This window comes from Chinchilla lanigera, unplaced genomic scaffold (assembly GCF_000276665.1).
Source record: "Chinchilla lanigera isolate Chin_1 unplaced genomic scaffold, ChiLan1.0 scaffold00061, whole genome shotgun sequence".
In the NCBI taxonomy this organism is placed as follows: Eukaryota; Metazoa; Chordata; class Mammalia; order Rodentia; family Chinchillidae; genus Chinchilla; species Chinchilla lanigera.
Window position 1 is genome coordinate 5,371,017 of NW_004955462.1, and position 19,334 is coordinate 5,390,350.

The following is a 19,334-nucleotide window of genomic DNA, read 5'->3' on the forward strand; positions in this document are numbered from 1 at the left end:
CTATGACCTCAATGTGAACCAACTCCGATTTTTGACACAAAATATGTGTCCATCTCTGCCTCAGAGCCACACTCGGACCTTAATCCACTATGACCTCAATGTGAACCAGCTCCAACTTTTAACACAGAGTATGTCCTCATCTATGTCTCAGGGCCAGGCTCGAGCCCTAATTCCATGTTCTCTCCAAAACCCACCACCTTCTTCCCTATCCTGGATTAGGGCCTGTACAACAACTGTTCCTACAACCCAGCTAAAGGCACAGTATTTCATCTCAAAGGAAAATAAGTACCTGGAATGGCCCTTGCAGAAGCTACTGAAACAGAGGATGGTTTGCATTTCCATGCTCCAAAAAGCTCGGGAAGCCACTAGCAAACCAACTCTTGACCTTCCACTAGGAAGCCAGGCCTCCCAGACTCCCAAATTAGCTGCCATCTTTCCTGAGTATTCTAAGAACCAGGTGCAGGAGAAGCAGGTGCCCACACAGCCCTCAGCACCTTCTTGTAAAGGAAGCAGAAGTGTGCAGGAGACAAACCCCTGGTGCTCTGACAGCCTTTTAAAGAAAGGCTTGAGTATCTTCCAACTAAAAGATTCAAGTGATGCTCTACAGCAAGAGCCAGAAGATCAAATGCAAAGTTTAGGAATAACCTCCCAGAAAGTTCAAGGGGATGATAGCAAGTATTCAGAAAGTAACTTCAAGAAGCCTGGGAAGGGTGATGCAGGAAGTCACTGTTTTAGGAATTCATACAAAAAACATCCGGGAAAGCACCTGCAAGAACATCTGGTCAGGAAGTTGGGGCAAATGCATGAGGGCCTAGTCCCTGTTTGTGTACGAAAATCTTGGCTTTACTCCACTAACAACTTGCCTGTGTTTAACACCTACACACAATCCAGACACCTAGCATATGCCAAGGGCCAGGAAACCCATGTGGAAACCTCTCAGGAGCTTCCCTTCTTCAATCCAAAAACTTGCCTGTTACATGAAGCACATATTAAAAGATCTTGGTTAAGGCGCAGGTGGAGGCAATACTTACAGGCTCCCCCACCCATAAATATCCACATAGGTGAGAGGGTAGCCTCACACTTTCCACTGCCCACTTTTACTTCTTTGACCTCCTCAGGCTCCAACTTAATTGCTGAAGTTGAAACTATTCTTGACCAATATCCTCAGAACTTTACTGCTGAGGGTGAAACTATCCTTAACAAATATCCTCAGAAAGTTCCAGAACAGGAGGAGGTAACACAAATCTCACTCAACACCCCACAGAGTCCTCTTCCTGCCTCGCCAGGTGCACATGACAAAATGCAGAGCCCCTGCAGTGAGATCCTAGCTTGTCACCACTGTTGGCCCTCAGAGGCCCTACCAACTACGCAGAATGGTGACCATCGTTCTCCCTGCTGCATCAACAGGCTCCTGGACAGAATCTGTCAAGGCAGTACTGCCTTGGGCCTCAGAAAAGAGAGACTGGGTTCCAGTCCAAGTTCAACAATGGCCAGGTTTGAGCCACAGAAAAACAACTGTGCTGTGCCCTCAGGAGAAACTTGCCATAATATGGTAACACAAGAGGTCAAAGTAGGGTGCCAGCTGTCAATGGCCAAGATGTCTGGTCCAACCAAGAAGAGAGTGGACTATGGTAGGCCTAAGGAAAAAGAGCAGGAAGAGAAATATGGGGGAGAGAGGCCTTCCCATGACTTTGAGCTTAACCCTCCTGCCAAGGTCAGAGAAACAGACACTAGAGTGAGGAAGTTTTTCCTACACCTGTCAAAGAAGAAACAGGCTGTTCCACCCACCAAAGGGGAGAAGAAGATGAAGTTTCTACAGTTTCTTAAACCTAAAAAAAAAAGTAAAAGTAAAGGGCAAGAAAACTCATTGCAAGAAGCTAAGCTCCCATCAACTACAAACCAGCAGGAAGAGTCAAACAGAAGCCAGTTGTTCATGGACAGTAAGGAGGCTGAAGTCCAGGCACTCATGACAGTTGTTGGGCAGATCCTGGTGGACAAGCTAGGGGGTTGCCATGGAAGTGGTTCACCAGAGGTGCACCGGTGTGAACCTGTTACTGATCAGCAGGAGGAATCAAACACAAACCAGTTATTTGTGGAGAGTACAGTGGCTGAGGTCCAAGAGATTTTGAGAATTGTTGGACAGATCCTGGTGGGCAAGCTAGGGGGTTGTCATGGAAGTGGTCCACCAGAGGTACACTGTCCTGAGCCTGTTACTGACAAGCAGAAGTCAAATGTAAGCCAATTTTTCAGGGAGAATAGAGTGGCTGAGGTCCAGGCAATCATAGTAATTGTTGGGCAGATCCTGGTGGACAAGCTAGGTGGTTGCTATGAAAGTGCTCAACCAGAGGTGCACTGGCGTAAACCTGTTACTGACCAGTGGGAGGAGTCAAACATAAGCCAGCTGTTCGTGGAGAATAGGGTGGCTGAGGTCCAAGCGATTATGGCAATTGTTGGACAGATCCTGGTGGACAAGCTAGGGTGTTGCCAGGGAAGTGGTCCATCAAAGTTACACCGGCAGAAACCTGTGTGTAAGTGTTCCTGCTATGACAGAATTAACTCCAACCCAGACAAAAGGAGAGAGATGAGAGAGATGGCTAGTGGTCGCCAAGCCAGAACCAAGGACCACAGCCATACTACCGGCAATGGGGACTGCAACCAGGCCTTGGTGAATGCAGAGACAGCAACTCCCACCACTTGCTGTTAGTGTAGGCAGGAAGAACAGGTGCCTTAGGCCATCTTTACAATCACTCTGTATGCTGTCTTCAAAGAGGTGCCGTATCAGGCCAACCAGATAAATTTACCCACACCATAACTTGTAAGAAAATATGTTCTGCAAAACATTGAATACATATAAATTGTGTCTCCTGTGAGCACATCTTTTGTGCCAATGACTTTTCCTCCTGAAATATCTATTACTTTCTAATATATATTTTTCTCATTATATGTGGTGGCTTTTGTTTTTCTCCTACTGGCGCATGGGGAAGGGGTCAGCCTCAGCTCTTCTTCAGAAGAGCTTCTAGAAGGGACTGGGCCTGCAGGGAGAGGACAATGGCATTGAGGACACACTCACATCCTCACTTCCCTCCCTGCCCTTCAATGTCTACCTCTGTCATTACAGAAACCAATAACAAAAAAGCCCCGTACCTTCACATTCAGCAGTGTGGGCTCAGGAATGTAGGCAGGGGTGTGTGGTGGTCCTGGGTTCCGAAGTGATAGAACTTGCCCCCCTCAGGTTTCTTGATGGATAAAAGTAATGTCTGCCCTGAAATCCCTTGCTCTGCCTGATGGAGGTTACATGCAAATGCCCGCCCCCCCGGCACTTTTACATTAGTCTTGATGACATAGCAGTGTCACCACCCTGCCCCTGCCATACTTGCTCTCTAGAGCTGCAGCCAGAGTGGAAGTTGCAGGTCTGCATGCACTACAGCTGCTAAGGGCCACATCAGCCCTGCCTAAGGTCACCAGCCTTTCCTCTGGGCTTGGCTCTGTGTGTGGGAACCATCCCACGATGGGTCAGGGTGGGCACAGGGTGGGGAGTAAGAAAATAATTACAAAAGTTTTAGCAGGAAAGTAGGCATAGTGGTATGTTGGTGCCATAAATATTGCAGAACTTGGAAAGTTCATGTTCAAACAGTGCCATCACCAGCCTGGAGGAAGGTAGACCTAACAGGCTGAGCTGCTTACCCAATGCTCATCCTTGCTCTCTCCCTACTATTGCTGCCAACACATACGCCTGGAGAAGCCCCATTAGGTCCAATGCAGATCCAAGAGGAAGCAAAACCTCAAGCAGGGAAGATTACTCTCTTAACAGCATATTTCATAAGTCTGCATGTCATCATCTCTTGCATTCCAAACAGGACCAATCGGCAACTTCTGGAAAAGTCAGGGCCAGGGAATTCTAAACGTGACTTACAGCCTGGTAGTCATTACACATCCATGTGACCCCAACACTTTTCCCAGGGAAGAGGTGGCGATTTAAAATGACCAGTAGATTGGCCTGGATCACAAAGCAAACTCCTGGCTCTAGTACAGACTTGTCCTACAGGCCGTCAGGTTAAGAAGCAATCAGACAGGATTTGTAAACACATGGGAAGTGACCTATCCACAATTCAGAAGCTTAGTAGTCTAGGGGACAGCCCCCAAATGGTAGCTACTGCATCTCATTCTGCTTCCAGCCCAGGTTTCCTCTCCCCAGAGCCCATCTACATGGGAATGCAGGAGGTTCTCAGACAGAGAGAGAGAGGAATGTGTTGCTCTTCTCCTGGGTGCTGTGATCAATTACCAGAGAAAAACAACTGAGGAGAAAGGGTTTATTTGGTTCATGATTTCATAGGTGTCCATGATCTGCTGGGCCTAAACATCATGGTAAGACAGCTTAGTAGAGGAGAACTGCCCACCTCATGGCTGCTGGGAATCAGAGAAAGTGAAGAGCATGAGGGAAGAGGTCTAGTGCCCTCACTGTCCAAATCACCACTCTAGGCATTGCTTAACCCATTTATGCTGAGAGCCACGATTAAATGTCACAAGGAGCCATTTCTCCAGTGTCCCATGCCATGCCCCTCAGGTCGTGGGTTGTGGACCTCAGTCCAGGGGTCTCAATTTGTGTCCTGGCAGAGTCTCCCAATAGGAAGTACCACTGAGGCAGATCACATGGTCATGGGCCAGGCCCCCATATATGGCATGAGCCCCCAGATCTGTCTTGATAAAGGTTCTGTCTCACCTGAAGTCCTTGTCAGCTTCCAGGGTGGACCAGCAACAAGAGCAGAATGAGGAACCTTAGCCAGGTATTTATGGGTTCCAAAAGGCAAATTCAGATTGAGGAAACTGGATGTGAACCCCAGGACTGCAGAGGGGACGAGTTCCACAGAGGGCAGTGTTGATAGGAACAAAATAGAGCAAGTATCTGTCCCTTCTGCTGCCACCAGCCTAGTCCTCCATGAGGGGTACAGGGCCAGCACCAGAGAGAATCTATGAAGTCCTCCATGGAGACCCCCGCACAGGTCTCCTTAGATGTCCACACTTCAATCCCCCACTGAGATCTCCACGGGAGTCCCCAACAGAGACCACACTAATTTACCCCAGGAGTCCTCCCCTGACACTCCAGAGAGACTGCTACAGAGGGTTCTACAAAATCTCTAAGATTACTGAGGCATGAAGGTTTGATAGGAAGCATAAAAGCAGAAATATGACCCAGTACACTATTCCCTTATGAGTGCAATTTAGTTGAATGGAAGATTCACAGCCAAAATTTCCTGAGTAGTGTACGCACAGTCCTGACACTGACTTATTCAGCGCCCTTGGCAAACTGCCAGGCCACTATGATTTCATTTCCTCTTCTGCAAAATGAACAGAATGCTTACCTACAGCCCAGATGTTGGCAGACTTAATTAACATCACTGTCTGTGTAAAAATGAAATGCTGTTTAACCAATAAATGCCAAGTAATCCAAAATTTTAATTCCCACTTTGGCAGGAGCCGTAGAAAAGAAAAAGAACATCAAATCACTAAGAGTTGGTCCTATTAGGGATTCTTGAGTCTTTGGAGTTTATTAAAATTGAGCAGTGGCAATTGTAATTATCAAAAAAATCACATAGGAATGCCTTTCTGCATACAGTTCACCAAATTTTACATAAATTTCACTTGTCAAAGATTTTATTGCAGTGATCCAGGTGCAGTGGCACATGCTTGTAACTCCAGCTCCTCAGGAGGCCCAGGCAAGAGGAGAGAAAGTTTGATGCTAGCCCGGCAACTTTCTGAGTCCCTGATTCGAAATAAAAGAGAAAAAGTGCTGGGGGTGTAGAGCACCCCTGAGTCCTGTCTTCAGTACCACACACAAAAACGCACAGCTGAGTATTAATGCCAGGTGCCTTACAGGGAGTCCTAATGAGGGTAAAGTCATGAGTTTTGCCCACAATGAACTTGTTATCCTATGATGTTTCCAGGCTATAAATACATCTACACCTTCAGCCAGGCATCTCTGGAGCATGTTGTGAATCATGGGGACATTTTAAAGCTCACTAGATCTACATGACTATTTCTGAGAAAATAGCTTAATGTTTCAGTTTGCCTTATCACCTTATATCTAGCAACATATGCAATTAATCATAAATTTCTTCATTTGTTTTAGTAAACATTTATTAGGTGTCTAGTATGTGTGAGGTTCTGTCATAAGCAAGCATTAGGGCTTGGTGAGCAAGATGAAAACAGTCCTTGGAACCATAAGCCATAGTCTACAGTGGAATACAGAAATTAAAAAAGTCTTTATAATCAGCTGTTAGATCATCGTGATGGAGAAATTTCAGAGAGACCTAATATTTTATAGAAACCAGTGAATATCTCTCTAAGGAGATGAATTTCAGCTTTGATTTTATGGTGGAGAGCAGTGTGGTCCAAGCAGAAAAAGTAGCATGTACATTGAGCTATGAAAAAGAGAGAAGGCATTAAGTCCAATTTGGGTAGCTCTCCTGGTGAAGGAATAGGAGAATGGAAGAAGAACCTTAGCCTATGGAAATTGGGAAGTTAGTGAAAGACTTTATGCCAGGATGGGAAATGACTAGATTCATCTCTTTTTAAAATCACTCTAACTAAAATTCTGAGACTGGATAGAAGGAGAGAACTAAAGTTGCATGTCTAAGTAAGTAGCTCACATAAACCTTTCCATCAGGGTTAGTGGTGGGTAGGCTGAGGGCAGTAGCAGAGACAGTGTAGAGAAACATTGACCTGACAGCGATCTGGGAAACAGAACTAGCTGATATAGAACCTTAGTGGACATTTTAGGCAGGGCATGAAGGGAAAGTGTGAGAAGGAAGAGGAGGATTCTATGAATACTGTCAGGTCGAGAGTCTAAATCCGGGATAGTGAAAATACAAACCCAGCAAAGGGACTTCAATGCCAGATGGCCTCGGTGAGAAGATGAGTTTGGTTTCAAACTCATTAAGTGTGCAGTCCTTGAAAGGCATCCTGCTGGAGATATGTGAGAGGTAAATTGACACCCAGATCATTGGGGCCTTCAAGGTGGAGGTAGCCTGAAGAGTGTTCAATATGCAGATTTGAACTTATGCCTAAAGAGTGAATGACATTGCACAAGGAACAGGTGCTCAGCGAGAGGAATGTAAGGTCCTAGGGAGAAATGGAGAGGTATCAATAGTTAATGAAAGAGGAAATGGGACCTATACAAGAGATAGAACAGGTGGTGAAAGGAGAAACCAGGAGAGTCGCCACCAGAGAAACGGAGTGTGAGAAGCAGTTCTCTCATACCCTGCTGGCGAGATAATATCTATGGCAGGTGATCAGTCAGTAGCTGTCAAAATGAAGAATGCATAGATGTTTAAGCTGTAAATCAATTTCTCTATATAAGCACATGTACACAAAGTGCTATATGGACTTCAATACATTGTGCATTAATAGTTGTAATAATTTACGGCTGAAAACAACATAAATGGTATACAATAGGAAGTCGGCTAGAAAAATTATAGCATGATCATACAATGGAATGCATTGCAGTAGCTCAAACTGCCCTTTCATATTGGTTTCGAGATATATTTAAGGAAATCAGGCTAGTCACAACACTTCATGTATATTATTTTACCATGTAAAAAATAATATGCATTATATAAATATACAAAATAACTCTGTTTTGAGATGGTGAATAATATTAATGAAGGGGAGAAATAGAGACAAAAGTAGAGACATCCCTCTGTGGAAGTAACCATAAGAAGAAGGTTAGCATTATGAGAGCAGAAGTTGGAGAATGTGGAATTGTGGTTGGCTTGGTTGAGATAGTCCGTGAGTGTGTCCAAGGGGCACGTGGAGGAGGCAGTGTGGAGGGAAAGCTGCAGTTAGAGTAGAATGGGGGGCGGGGATGCTGGGAGTAGCCCTGAAAAGAAGTAGGAGATGAGATGCAAAGTGTGGAGGGTGACTGTCTCATGAAAGAGGAAAGCAGACAAGGCTTAGGTTTAGTGATGAGAAAGTTTAGAAGCTACTTTTTATATCCATTTTTATTACTTGTACATATTTATGGAATTCACTGTGGTATTTCCGTACGTGGCATTCATGGCTTCACTGTGCCACTAAAATCACGTAAATTTTTAATGAAAGCATTTACTCAAGTAATAGTTCTTTATCACATTCTACCTTGATTTAGGTTAACTGGCAAGGGCCAACCTGAAGTTATTTTTCTTCTGAACATAACTTTTTCATTCAAACTTGATAATTTCATGAGATACAGAATATTAGGGTCAACAACTCCGCTATTAGAACTTTGAAGAAATTTTTCCATTTTCCTTTGGTGCTAACACACACAGATCATATGACTTCTCTTATAGGAGAAATCAAAATACAAATCAAGAGCAAAATAAAGATAGATAATGGGAAGTGCGGAGATAAATCTTACGCAGACAGGAAGGGGTCCAAGAATGGAGGCAGTGGGAAGGACAGAGAGGGAGAGGGAGGCAGAAAGAACTGGTGTATGTTATGTCCATGGAGTGGCTGCCTCTTCACACTGTACTAGAGACACGGACCACTAAAAAATGAAAACTGAACAAAAAAAAGAAAGCATAGAGAACAAAACTCTTCTGAAAAAAATCATGTCACAATAATAACATGGCATCAAATAGTATCAAAAAACACCATTAAAATTTGATAAAATTTTCTAAATTACAAAAGTCATTACTAAAAGAAGTATTAAAAATATTAACAAACCTAGAAAATAGGCACAAGGAAATGAAAGTACTTTTTAGAGAAAATTACAATTCTTAATCATTCACAGCTTAAAACAAAAGATTGCTTTACCTTTACTTTGTTATATATCCAATAAGAGAGGGTTAAAAGTTCATACTGATATGGATTCAGCCTTCTTTTCCTTTTAGTAGCATAGTCAGAAAATAGACTAGGGTTTAAATGCTGATTGTGCCACTTGTAAACTATGTGTCTCTGAGCAATTTATTTCACCTATTTAAACCTCAGTCAGAAACATAAATTAGTGAAGATAATGAACTCAACATAGTATTTTGCACATAGTAGGCTATTAATGAGTAATTGTTAGTATAGTTTTAAAATAAAATTTTGTACATTTTCAGGTGTACAACATGATATTATGGAATGCATTATACATATTGTGGAGTACTTCTAGTAAAATGGTTACTAAAGTGAACTAAATTAACAAATCCTTCATCTCACACAGTTACTCATGTTTGGTAATAACAGTTACTAAATTCTATCCATTTAGGAAAAATCCAAAATACACTACAAATTTGTTAACTCTAGTCCTCATGTTGTATTATCTACTTATCTGCTACTTTGTATTCTTTGACTATATCTTTCCAGTTTCCCTCCCACCCCTGGTAACCTTTGTTTTATTCTCTATCTCTGAACACTTCTTTGATTCTTGTTATTTATTGAATCCCCCTGAAGCAGGAGTTAAGCACTTGATAAAGCTAAGGACAGTGTATTCACCAGGATTGTTGCTTTGTTATGGAAGTTGCAGAATTCAAAGTTTTGCTATTTTGCATTAACTTTTAATGCCATTAACTGACTGAGTAAAAAGGAAATCACTTCCCAAAAGTGATTTCCTGTCTCAGGGGAGGAAGCATGGAGCAGTGGTTCCCTATCTGTAATACCCTGCTCCCTGGAGGGCCCCCAAAGTAGCAATTAGTGTCTTGGACTTAGATGAAATGCTTCAACAATATTTTACCAGAAGCTAAATAATATGCCAAATTTCTTTGCTTTTGTTTGAAATAATATTAACTCACTTGTAGTAAAATAGGTTATTTTTTGTCTTATTCTCTCTAATTGACAGTTTGATATGCTTTAATTAAAATTGGAGACTGCATTTACTGCTAATAAATGAAGTTCCTTTTGTAGAAACAGTTCCTTGATGAAGCAGAGCAATGTAAAGAAAATAGTAGGAGTAGTCTATTAGGAAATTTTTCCCTATGCCTCTGGCTGTAATAAAAGAGGCTTACTGGGGACCAGGTGATATGAAACAAGTTTTTACTATGCTGCGGGCCAGGATATGTGGCTGGGGTCCCACGGCTCTGAGGCCTGCTTAGGAATAGAGAAGTATGTGGAAGTCCCCATGCTTCCTGGCTGCTTAGAGAAAGCTCATAACTGTACCCTTCCTAAGGCAACATAACATCTGCGGAGGACAATCTAACGGATGCAGGCACATTGATATAAAGGACTTGTTCTCCATTAAGATGTTTCCCATTTACTGCAGTTGCTGTTTCATGAAAAGTACACTCCTCCTTCCCCTGTGCTTCCCACTTGCTAATAAATGTCAACCACAGAGATTGGTGAGCCTGTCCACTAGAAGCAGGTTCCTCCCACTCCCCTTGTACCTTGAATATTGTCTTTTGTCTTTCTTTGTTCCCTGCCATCCCCCTCTCAGGTTTTCAGGGGTCTGATCAGCCCCTGGCAGAGGTTCTCCTAAACATAGCCGGCTCTGTGTCTACCCTTAGACCTCTCAAGAAAACAAGTAGGCAACCAGAGCCTGGGCAGAGGGACAGGCTATGCTCAGCTTGGCCTCTTCTGCCCGGCAACTGCAAAGCCAGCTGGTTCTACTCTTAAATGGGACCAGGAGAGGTTTTGACAACTCAGTGCCGCCTGTTGTGGAGAGGAAATTCAGGCTGGGAGGTCCGGAGGCTGGAAAAGGTCATTGTCGCCATACAGCAAAGCCTTATTTTCTCTTCCTAGCTTTAAACTCTACCCATCTACCCCCCGATACCATTCAGTTTTTAACTGAAAAAGAAGAGGGTCTGATTTCTTAAGCTTTCTAAAATCTCAAAATAGTCCTAGGTGGGAACAACTGCACTCATCCGTAGACATCATTGAGGCAACTTGTTAAACAATTATATCAACTAAAGGAGGTAAACGAAAATGTGAAAATTTATATTTAACATACCAATATCTGGCTACCCTATAAGACAACACTTATAACACATAATTAACACAATCTGGTATCTGTAATAAAACTCTATTGAAAGATAAACTGACATGTTTTGATTCTCTTGGCAACCTGTCTCAGTCTCCAAAAAGTGATGAACTTAGTGATAAAGCCTCCAGCATCCAGCCTCACCCTCTTGTCCTGAGTTGTGAACTTTCGTACTTATAAGGATCAATCCACATATGTTCCAGTATTAAGAACTTAACAACAGATTTGTGGCAGCTGTTTTCTTTCCGTTCTGACCTGTGGAACAAAGATTTGGATGAAACCAATTAAAAAATCAATATAAAAGAATCACGGTCAGATTCAATGTAGAGTAAATTTGGAGGATCAGAGCATACATTAAAATTTACCATCAGTACTGATCTTAATATATCAAAGCTTAATTTTTTTTCTTAATAAAGTTAAATAAGTTAGTAAAATACAGTATCACATAGATGTCTTCCTAAAGTCTAGATTTTTCTAATAGCATGTCAATTGAAAATAGGTTTTAGAAACTATTATAAAAATAGGATTATTTTTAGGATAATACAACTCGATATATTCTCTTAAAAAATTTTTTGTTTTCTTACTAAAGTTTGAGATATGAGCTAAACCAGTCTGGAAACTCTTTTTTGTTTGTTTGTTTGTTTTTCTTCCAGTACCAGGAATCGAATTCACGACCTTGCACTTGCCAGGCAGGCGCTTTGTTGCTGAGCTAAATCCCCAGCCCCAGCAGTCTGGAAACTTTAAAACCAGTATTATCTTATAGAAACTTAAAAAAGAAGAAAAAAGAAAATGGAAGGGAAAGGGAGAAAGAATGGAAGAAAAGAAAGGAAAGAAGGAAAACATGAAGGAAGGAGAGAGAGGAAGAGTGTAATTTAAAGACCTATTCATAGTTATTCCACTAGCTAAAGACTGTGATTCATATTCTCTGCAGAAGACACCAGTAATTATAATATTAGTTTTTTAAAAATTACAATATGTAGTGTCTGAGTATGCTAATTATTTTTAAGATGAAAGAATCCCACAATAAAAATGCTCTACTACTACTAATATTAGAATTACTGCTGCATAATTTTTAAAATTTACCCGCTGACAACAACTGAGTTACAGTTACCGCCTCTATACTATTAAGAACTCAGCTTCTCCTAATATTTATAAAATTATGAAGAATTCTCTCATTTTTACTTGATATTTAACTGTAAGCCAGATTAGACAGTTGTCTTTTTCTTAAAGAAAAAAGCAAATTTTGGATATATATTTCCTTCTATTAGAGGTAAATATAAAAGGATGAAAGTTGGGTAACAGTTTCAATGTCTCCGTTATAAAAAGGCAGCCTTAGGGATCCAGGGACTGGAAACTATCAAGCTGTTTTCACAGTATGGAGCGTGCCAGTGAGACATGAGAGTCAGCACACGGGAATGCTCCTCTGGGCTTCTGTAGTCTAAGTTTTTGATTTGCACTCTCGTTGGCCTTCCCTGCTTGGATGATGTGGCCCATGCGGCAGTGAGTGCACCCCTGCTCTTCGCAACCTCCAGGAACTCCACAGTTGTGTCAGGCCACTCTCTGCAAGCTTCTTAGTCGATGTGCACTTCCACTTACAGAGTGACACTGGCCCCAGAAGATGAACTCGGGTCTCATAAGAATCTTTGGTGAAGTCACGACATGTAATCGCTTCTGTGTCATATTAGCACCTAAGTCAACCACTTTCTACTACTTCGGCTTTGGGTATGGTAGACTGTGCTAGACATTTAAAGATTCTGAATTTGAATATATCTTAGTTTGCCTCTAGAAGACATCAAAGTCTCCTGTGTAGAAGCCAGCAATTCCAACAAACTCATTGGTCACATGTAAATATTCTAAACTGTAAGCCTTACTTAAATATAATTAGTCAAGTTATTTTGCATTAAAATCAGCACTAATGAATATTTTCAGATAGGAAGTAATAAAGCTTCCTTTAAGATAATAGGTCTATAAAACTATTTTAGTATTCCTTAATTGTCAGATAGTTTCCGCATGAAACTGGGCATGATTTAAGGGCATTCTAATGACAAAAGCCAGACATTTGTATTTTTTATTAAAGTTTCCAAACTTTCATGTACCGTAGAAGTGTAAATCAGTTAAAATTAAATTAGAATGTGTGAAACAAAACACAGGTTCATAAGGATAGAAGGTTCAATTCTGGCCGTGTTCTTAATGTTTAGATATACAACATTATTTAATAACACACCACAGATTTTAAACTTTATTTCACTAGAGCAACATTTCCAAACTGTCTAGGTGTATCACCAGGCATTGCCAGACCTTTATTAGTGAGTGAATGTAAACTTTTCATTGCCTACCTCCATGGGATAAGACCCCATTCATAAACACAAAAGGCTCACACAAACCCAACTGTGAGATGTCTGGTTTTTCTTACCCATCAGAAATCATGTAAAATTTATTCAAATTTTAGGAAGAAATCCTGTCAGTTTAGAAATCCTCAGGAAGATAAATCAATTTGTCTTTGAACTCTTAATGTATGTCCATTTAAAAATATTTACAATCCTGTCTTGAAAGTATAAAAATAATGTCCACACAATTATTTACTTAAAATTTTTTAAACTGTAAATATGCCACCAGTTTTTGAAGGGAAAACATCCATTACCAAAGCATATACTGAGTGTTTACACATATTAATCTCTTCACAGAATCAGGGAAACAGTGAAAGAAAGTAAAAATGAGAAGGGAAGAAATTGGCTTCAGTGAAACAGCTTCTAAATCTTTGGTTTGATCCAAGTTTTTGTTCCCCTAATGCTTGTGTTGGCATCATGTAGATGCAGACCATGTGTTTGCAGCAGGTATACTACTTGTTTAGGGCTACAAGCACTCTTAAGGCAGGAGAAAAAAGGTCTAGTCCTACAGTGCCTCATGTCTCCTGAAAGGAAGATGTAGGGTGAATTCCTGCTCTGTAAAAAACACTGCCCAACACACAAGCTCATATGCATCCCATAATTTCTTTTTAAAGTTAAGTTTATTGGTAAAATTTCAGTATACATAATGATGACATTCTTCATAGGAACTTTGTACCTGTACATGACGTATCTTAGTTCCTCTTTTCACTATCCCATTCCTCTCTACTCTCTTTAATCCCTCTTCCCCTCCTTATTTACAAAGCTTTGTTTCCATTTTATCCTTTTTTCTCATTTTTTGCTTTTCCCTCCATCCCTCCATTCCTCCATTCCCTTTCTTTTTAATATTTACTTCCTATTTCACAATATCTATTATATGTTTTGGCTTTTATTTACACTTTAAGTTTTTCACACAGAGAGACAATGCGATATCTTCACATATGTGTCTGCTTTATTTCACTTGAGTATGATCTCAGAGTCCATCCATTTAGTTATATTTGTCTCAAGTTTGCCCTCTTTATGGCTGAGTAGTGCTACATTGTATTAAAAAACTGGTATAATTTTTATCCATTTCTCAACTGATGAGCATTTTAGTTGTTTCCAAGAGTTAGCTATTACTAATAGTGCTGCTATAAACATAGGTGCGCTTATATCGCTGTGGTGTGATGCTTTTAATTCTTTTGGGAAAATACCAAGAGAAATCAGACCCCTAAGTTTAAAGACCCAACCCCAAAATAGGCATCTCAAATGAAGAGGCTCTCCTTAAAAGAAGCACAAATGGCAAATAACTACATGGAAACATCACTGATCATTCGAGAGATCTAAATTAAAACAATGCTGAGATTCCATCTTACTCCAGAAACAATGGCTATTATGAACAAATCAATCAATAACAAATGCTAACAGGGCTGTGGGAAAAAGGACCCCTTCTTCACTGTTGGTGGGCATGTAGACTGATGCAAACAATTTTGGAAATCAGTGTGCAGATTTGTAAAAATATAGGACTAGAGGTTCCATTTGAACCACAATTTCACAGAGGAAAGAATAATTAAAAATGAGACTTAAGATATAAAATTTTACTTGAAAATGCATTTTACTATACAATTGCAAATTCTGTGAGTTATATGAATTAACAGTTCCATATACATACATATATTATGATCTGACCAAATTTTGTCTATGACCTTCTCGTCTTTCTGAAAAGAATTCAAAATCATTCTCTGTAGTTAATGCCTTATTCTAGTTCTCCATGGCTTTCACACATGGACACTGTCACATCATCGTCTTGCCATCTCAGTGGGGAAGAGAGAAAAATATAGAGAAATTCAGAAATTAGATACCAACCCATGTAATAGGCTTGGACTTTTACTAATGTTCCTTTGTTAACCCCTACATTCAGTTCTATATTTATTTGGTCAAATGAGTCTAATTCACAATGGCTGATTTGTAAACATGAGTTATTCATAGATTTTGTCTGAATTACCAAAATCCATTATTTCCGCATGAAAACTCATTTATGTTTTCTACTTTTTATAATTTTATCATCTATTTTTTTATTGGAGCAAAAAAAAAAAGAAATCAAACTAGAATATTTTCAACACCAAGGAAAGAATATGCAACTTATACCAAGGAAATAGGAGTGAGTGGGATATCACTGATTAGAGTTCATAATCAATTCATTTACAAGACTGATGTTAAGTGAAATAAATCAGACACACAAGTTTAAATATTGAATGCTTTCTTTTATTTGAGAATTCCAAAATATAAAGAGAAAAATAAAAGATAATAGGAACTAGGGAGATCTTTTTCAAATGGAAATAGGACAAGAGATGGAGAAAGAAGTGAGGAAAGAAGGGAAAGGGGATTGAAAAAGGAGAATTGCAGAGAAAAATGGAAATAGAGCTTTTGCAAAGAGGGAGAGAACCAAGAATTGGAGGGAACAGGAAAACATGGGAGTGGAAGGAAATGAAGAAAGAATTAAAATGTATTATATACATGTACAAACTCCCTATGATAAATGTACACATTGTGTATTGCAAACATATATTAACAACAACAGATAAGACTTTACTTCTTGCATTGCTGCAAAATATTTTGTTTTTTTATACTGCAGAGTTATTTTTTAATTGTGTTATTTGGATACTACCTCATTCAACAAAAGGAATTAAGGAAACATACAAAGTTGTGTTCTCAAAACAGATTAGAAGGAGGAAAGTATCTGAAGAATACTTCAGGGAAAAGAGAACATGGAAATCAAGGGGTGGGAATCATATATGATATAAAAATTTTATCTCTAAGTATAGAATAAGGTTATTTGTACCGCAGCAAAGTTGTAGAGTCTTATTCCTAAAATTTACACTGTTTTAGGAGTCACCCTGAAGCCACATCTACTTTCCACATCATGGTGGAGATTACCCTAAAACACGGAGATAAGAAGGCTTTATCCCCTTGTCTAGGAACTCAATTCCCCAAAATCATAATCAGGCTGCAGAGAGACTGCAGCCTTCTGTATAAATACATTATATACTCCATCATAAATACAATATACATTATAATTTGTAATAACTATAATGCTATATTATAAAATTGAATATATAAATCTCTGGGTTAACACTCACTAGCAGAAAATTTCTAGCAATGGTATAAAGACCAGACCTCACCTGCCTACACCAGGTCCTCAGCTGGACAGGCACCACCCAGATCTTTCCTAGGGCCTCCCCTGTTTGCCTTCTGCTCTCCTCTGGAGCCCCAGGTTCTCACGGAGTTGGAGCCACAGGCTCTGTAGCCCTCAAGCTAACCTCAATCTCATGCCAGTTTCTCCTACACGGATGAGTAACGTCCACCTTAGATTAAGCATGGTGACCACAGTTTCCTGCTCTAGTTCCCCATGCTCACTCATTCTGGGATGCTTCTGCAACTCTGTGTTCTCAGGATCTGCTTACAATCTTAAGGACCTCAGAGAACTTTTGTTTATGTGAGCTTCAGCAGTCGGTATTTACTACATTAGACATTAACACAGAAAATGTGTCAAGTATTTATTAGTTTATTCAGAAATAGCAGCAATAAACCCAGTAATAACTATATTAACATGACTAATGTTGGAAAACAACCACTTTTTTGCATTAACAATAACTGAATAAGTAGCTTTGTCTTATATTCCTTCAGTTCTACCATCTAATTAACAGGAATGGCTGAATTCACATACCCACTTCTGTACCCAATCTGTTATGATATGCAGTTTGGTATTAGAACCCATCCTACAGATGAGTAGTTAGAAAACAAAAAGTAGCAATTTAATAGTCATCCAGATAGTTTTTCCTATTCTTTGGTAATAAAGCTTGACCAATAGTAGTACTTAAATGTTAGTTATGACATGAATTCTAAAACATGTCAACGAAGTTTTTGTATCAGTTATATCCAAATTTTTGGTGTTGAACTGTGGAAGCATAGTTTACCTCATGCATCGTCTTTAGTGTTGAAATATTATGGAACAATCAGTTTACTAAGTTATGCCTCTCTTCCAAATGTTAACACATTCCATTATGTAATAGTAAAATCACATTTATTAATATCATCATGGTTCTTGCTAGAAAAATTTTGAAGTAGGAGGAAGCTGTGAAGATTGTGGTAGTAGATGCAAGTCTTTCAAAATTCCAATTTTCACTTGAAAAGCTCAAACTTTATCACAAACAACCAACACCAGCAGTTATTTTCCTTGAAGTGACAGGCTCATTTGCTTATTTGCAAGAAAATGTCTGCCAAATCTCCATGTATGGATAGCATATACATTTAATCTGCCAAGCATCTTCTTTCAGGAAAAAAGGTGTTTGTGCACAAAGCATCTAGTCAGCCTACACTTGTCTCAATTACACACTTCCTTTTCCTGGGGACACCACTGTACCTGGTGTACAGCCCATACGCTTCATCCTGCAAAATATAAAGACAGAGAACCAAAAGTTAATACTTTGCCCGGGATATTCTTTGCCCAGAGAAAATATTCTCTCTCTTTCCTGCTGAGAATGCATATTGGTGATGACCAGCACAGCTTGAGGCCTGATTTAGACTCATGAGGTTTTACCCACTTTTATTTTATGCTATCAGTGAAAAGACACACAGTGGAGTAGGAAATTGCATCATAGTATTACTATGCATATAACTGGATCTTCTGGCTCCTAAAGGGAGCTCAAAGGTGATTCCCAGGGGGTTATGAACTAGAAAAGGAGACTCTTTGTTCAAGGGTTTGTTTTCGTGCTTCAGTTTTTCTCAGGGCAAGAAAAGGAGAAGAGAAACTTCCCCAGGATGGAGCAACATGGAAAGAAGTTCCCACAAAAAATCTGGAAAGTTGAACATTTTGAACAGATGACTTCAAAGAATTCAGTCCTAACACAGGAGAAGAGAGGGAATCACTGTGCTATGGTTTGGATAAGTGTCATCCAAAGCCCATGCATTAAAGACATGGTCCCCAACCCAAGGAGCTGTTGGGCAGTTGGTAGACCAACACTTAGTGGGAGATGGAATCTAGAGGGAGAAAGTGAGGATGCAGAGGGTGTGGCCTCAGAAGCCTTATGGGATGAGGTAAGTTGGCTTTGTTCTATCACATACCCCTCCTTGATGTATTGCCTCACCACAGGGTCAAAAGCAAGACAGCCAGTGAACCATGGGCTAAAACCTAGAAGCCTATGAACCAAAATAACCATTTGTCTTTATGCTGACTACCTCCAGTCTTTACTTATAATATGGAAAGTTGATTAACACAGCTAGTTTTGACCAGTACATTTAATTTCCAACCTACATCTACACAACAGTGAAGCCACCAGGGCTGAAAGGAAGAGGGAAAAGCCCTAGCCCATCATAGTCTCCTCCTGTCCTGCAAAAACTCAGGAAGATCCCAACATGGTCATTGATGTGTGATATTTACCCTACTTAAGTACCGTCTTAGCAGCGCTTTTAGCTGTGACCCTGCAAAACCCATCCTATAACCTAGGGTCAGAAAACTTTTGCTGTAATAGATATAAAATAGCTAATCATCTCGTGGAGCTTGGGGTTTCTGCAGTAACTGCTTTACTCTATCATTGTGGCGATGCACTTTTAAAAAGATTTAGATGTACAGAGCATGATACTTAGATTTCATAAAATGTTTACGTGTCACAGGCTATACTTTTGTTTTCTTTGCCAGAGACTTAAAATTGTTTTAAAAAACATTCTCAGAGAACAGGCTACACAAAAACAGTGAGTGGGCTGGATTACATCATGGGCCGTAATCAGCAGACTTCTATAACAGAGAAGACACACTCTAAGGGCAAAACTTTGGGTACTATGCCTGGTCACATGGTTAAATGAGCTTTTAATGCGTCTCTATTTATACTTTCATTTCAGACTGGCCATTTGATGACTATCAGCTGAGAATCTGCACTATATTTTATGACACTGCTGATAAAGGTCACAGGGATTTTTGACAAAAGAGAGATCATTAAAAAAATACAACAAAACAGTATAATACCATTTAATGTAATGTGATG

At 40.0% G+C, this 19,334-nt stretch overlaps 1 protein-coding gene across 2 annotated transcripts in view; it reads left to right on the top strand.

Annotated features, from left to right (window-relative positions):
* The window catches only part of LOC102027952 (spermatogenesis-associated protein 31E1-like), a 6,918-nt gene extending 3,975 nt beyond the window's left edge, over nucleotides 1-2,943 (top strand). Inside the window, exon 5 of one of the 2 annotated variants that reach the window (XM_013521363.1) lies at nucleotides 14-2,943. In XM_013521363.1, coding sequence (XP_013376817.1) covers nucleotides 14-2,704 — 2,691 coding nt within the window. In that variant the 3' untranslated portion in view covers nucleotides 2,705-2,943. The other variant, XM_013521364.1, reaches the window with a different exon arrangement.
* Nucleotides 2,944-19,334: the final 16,391 nt, after the last annotated feature.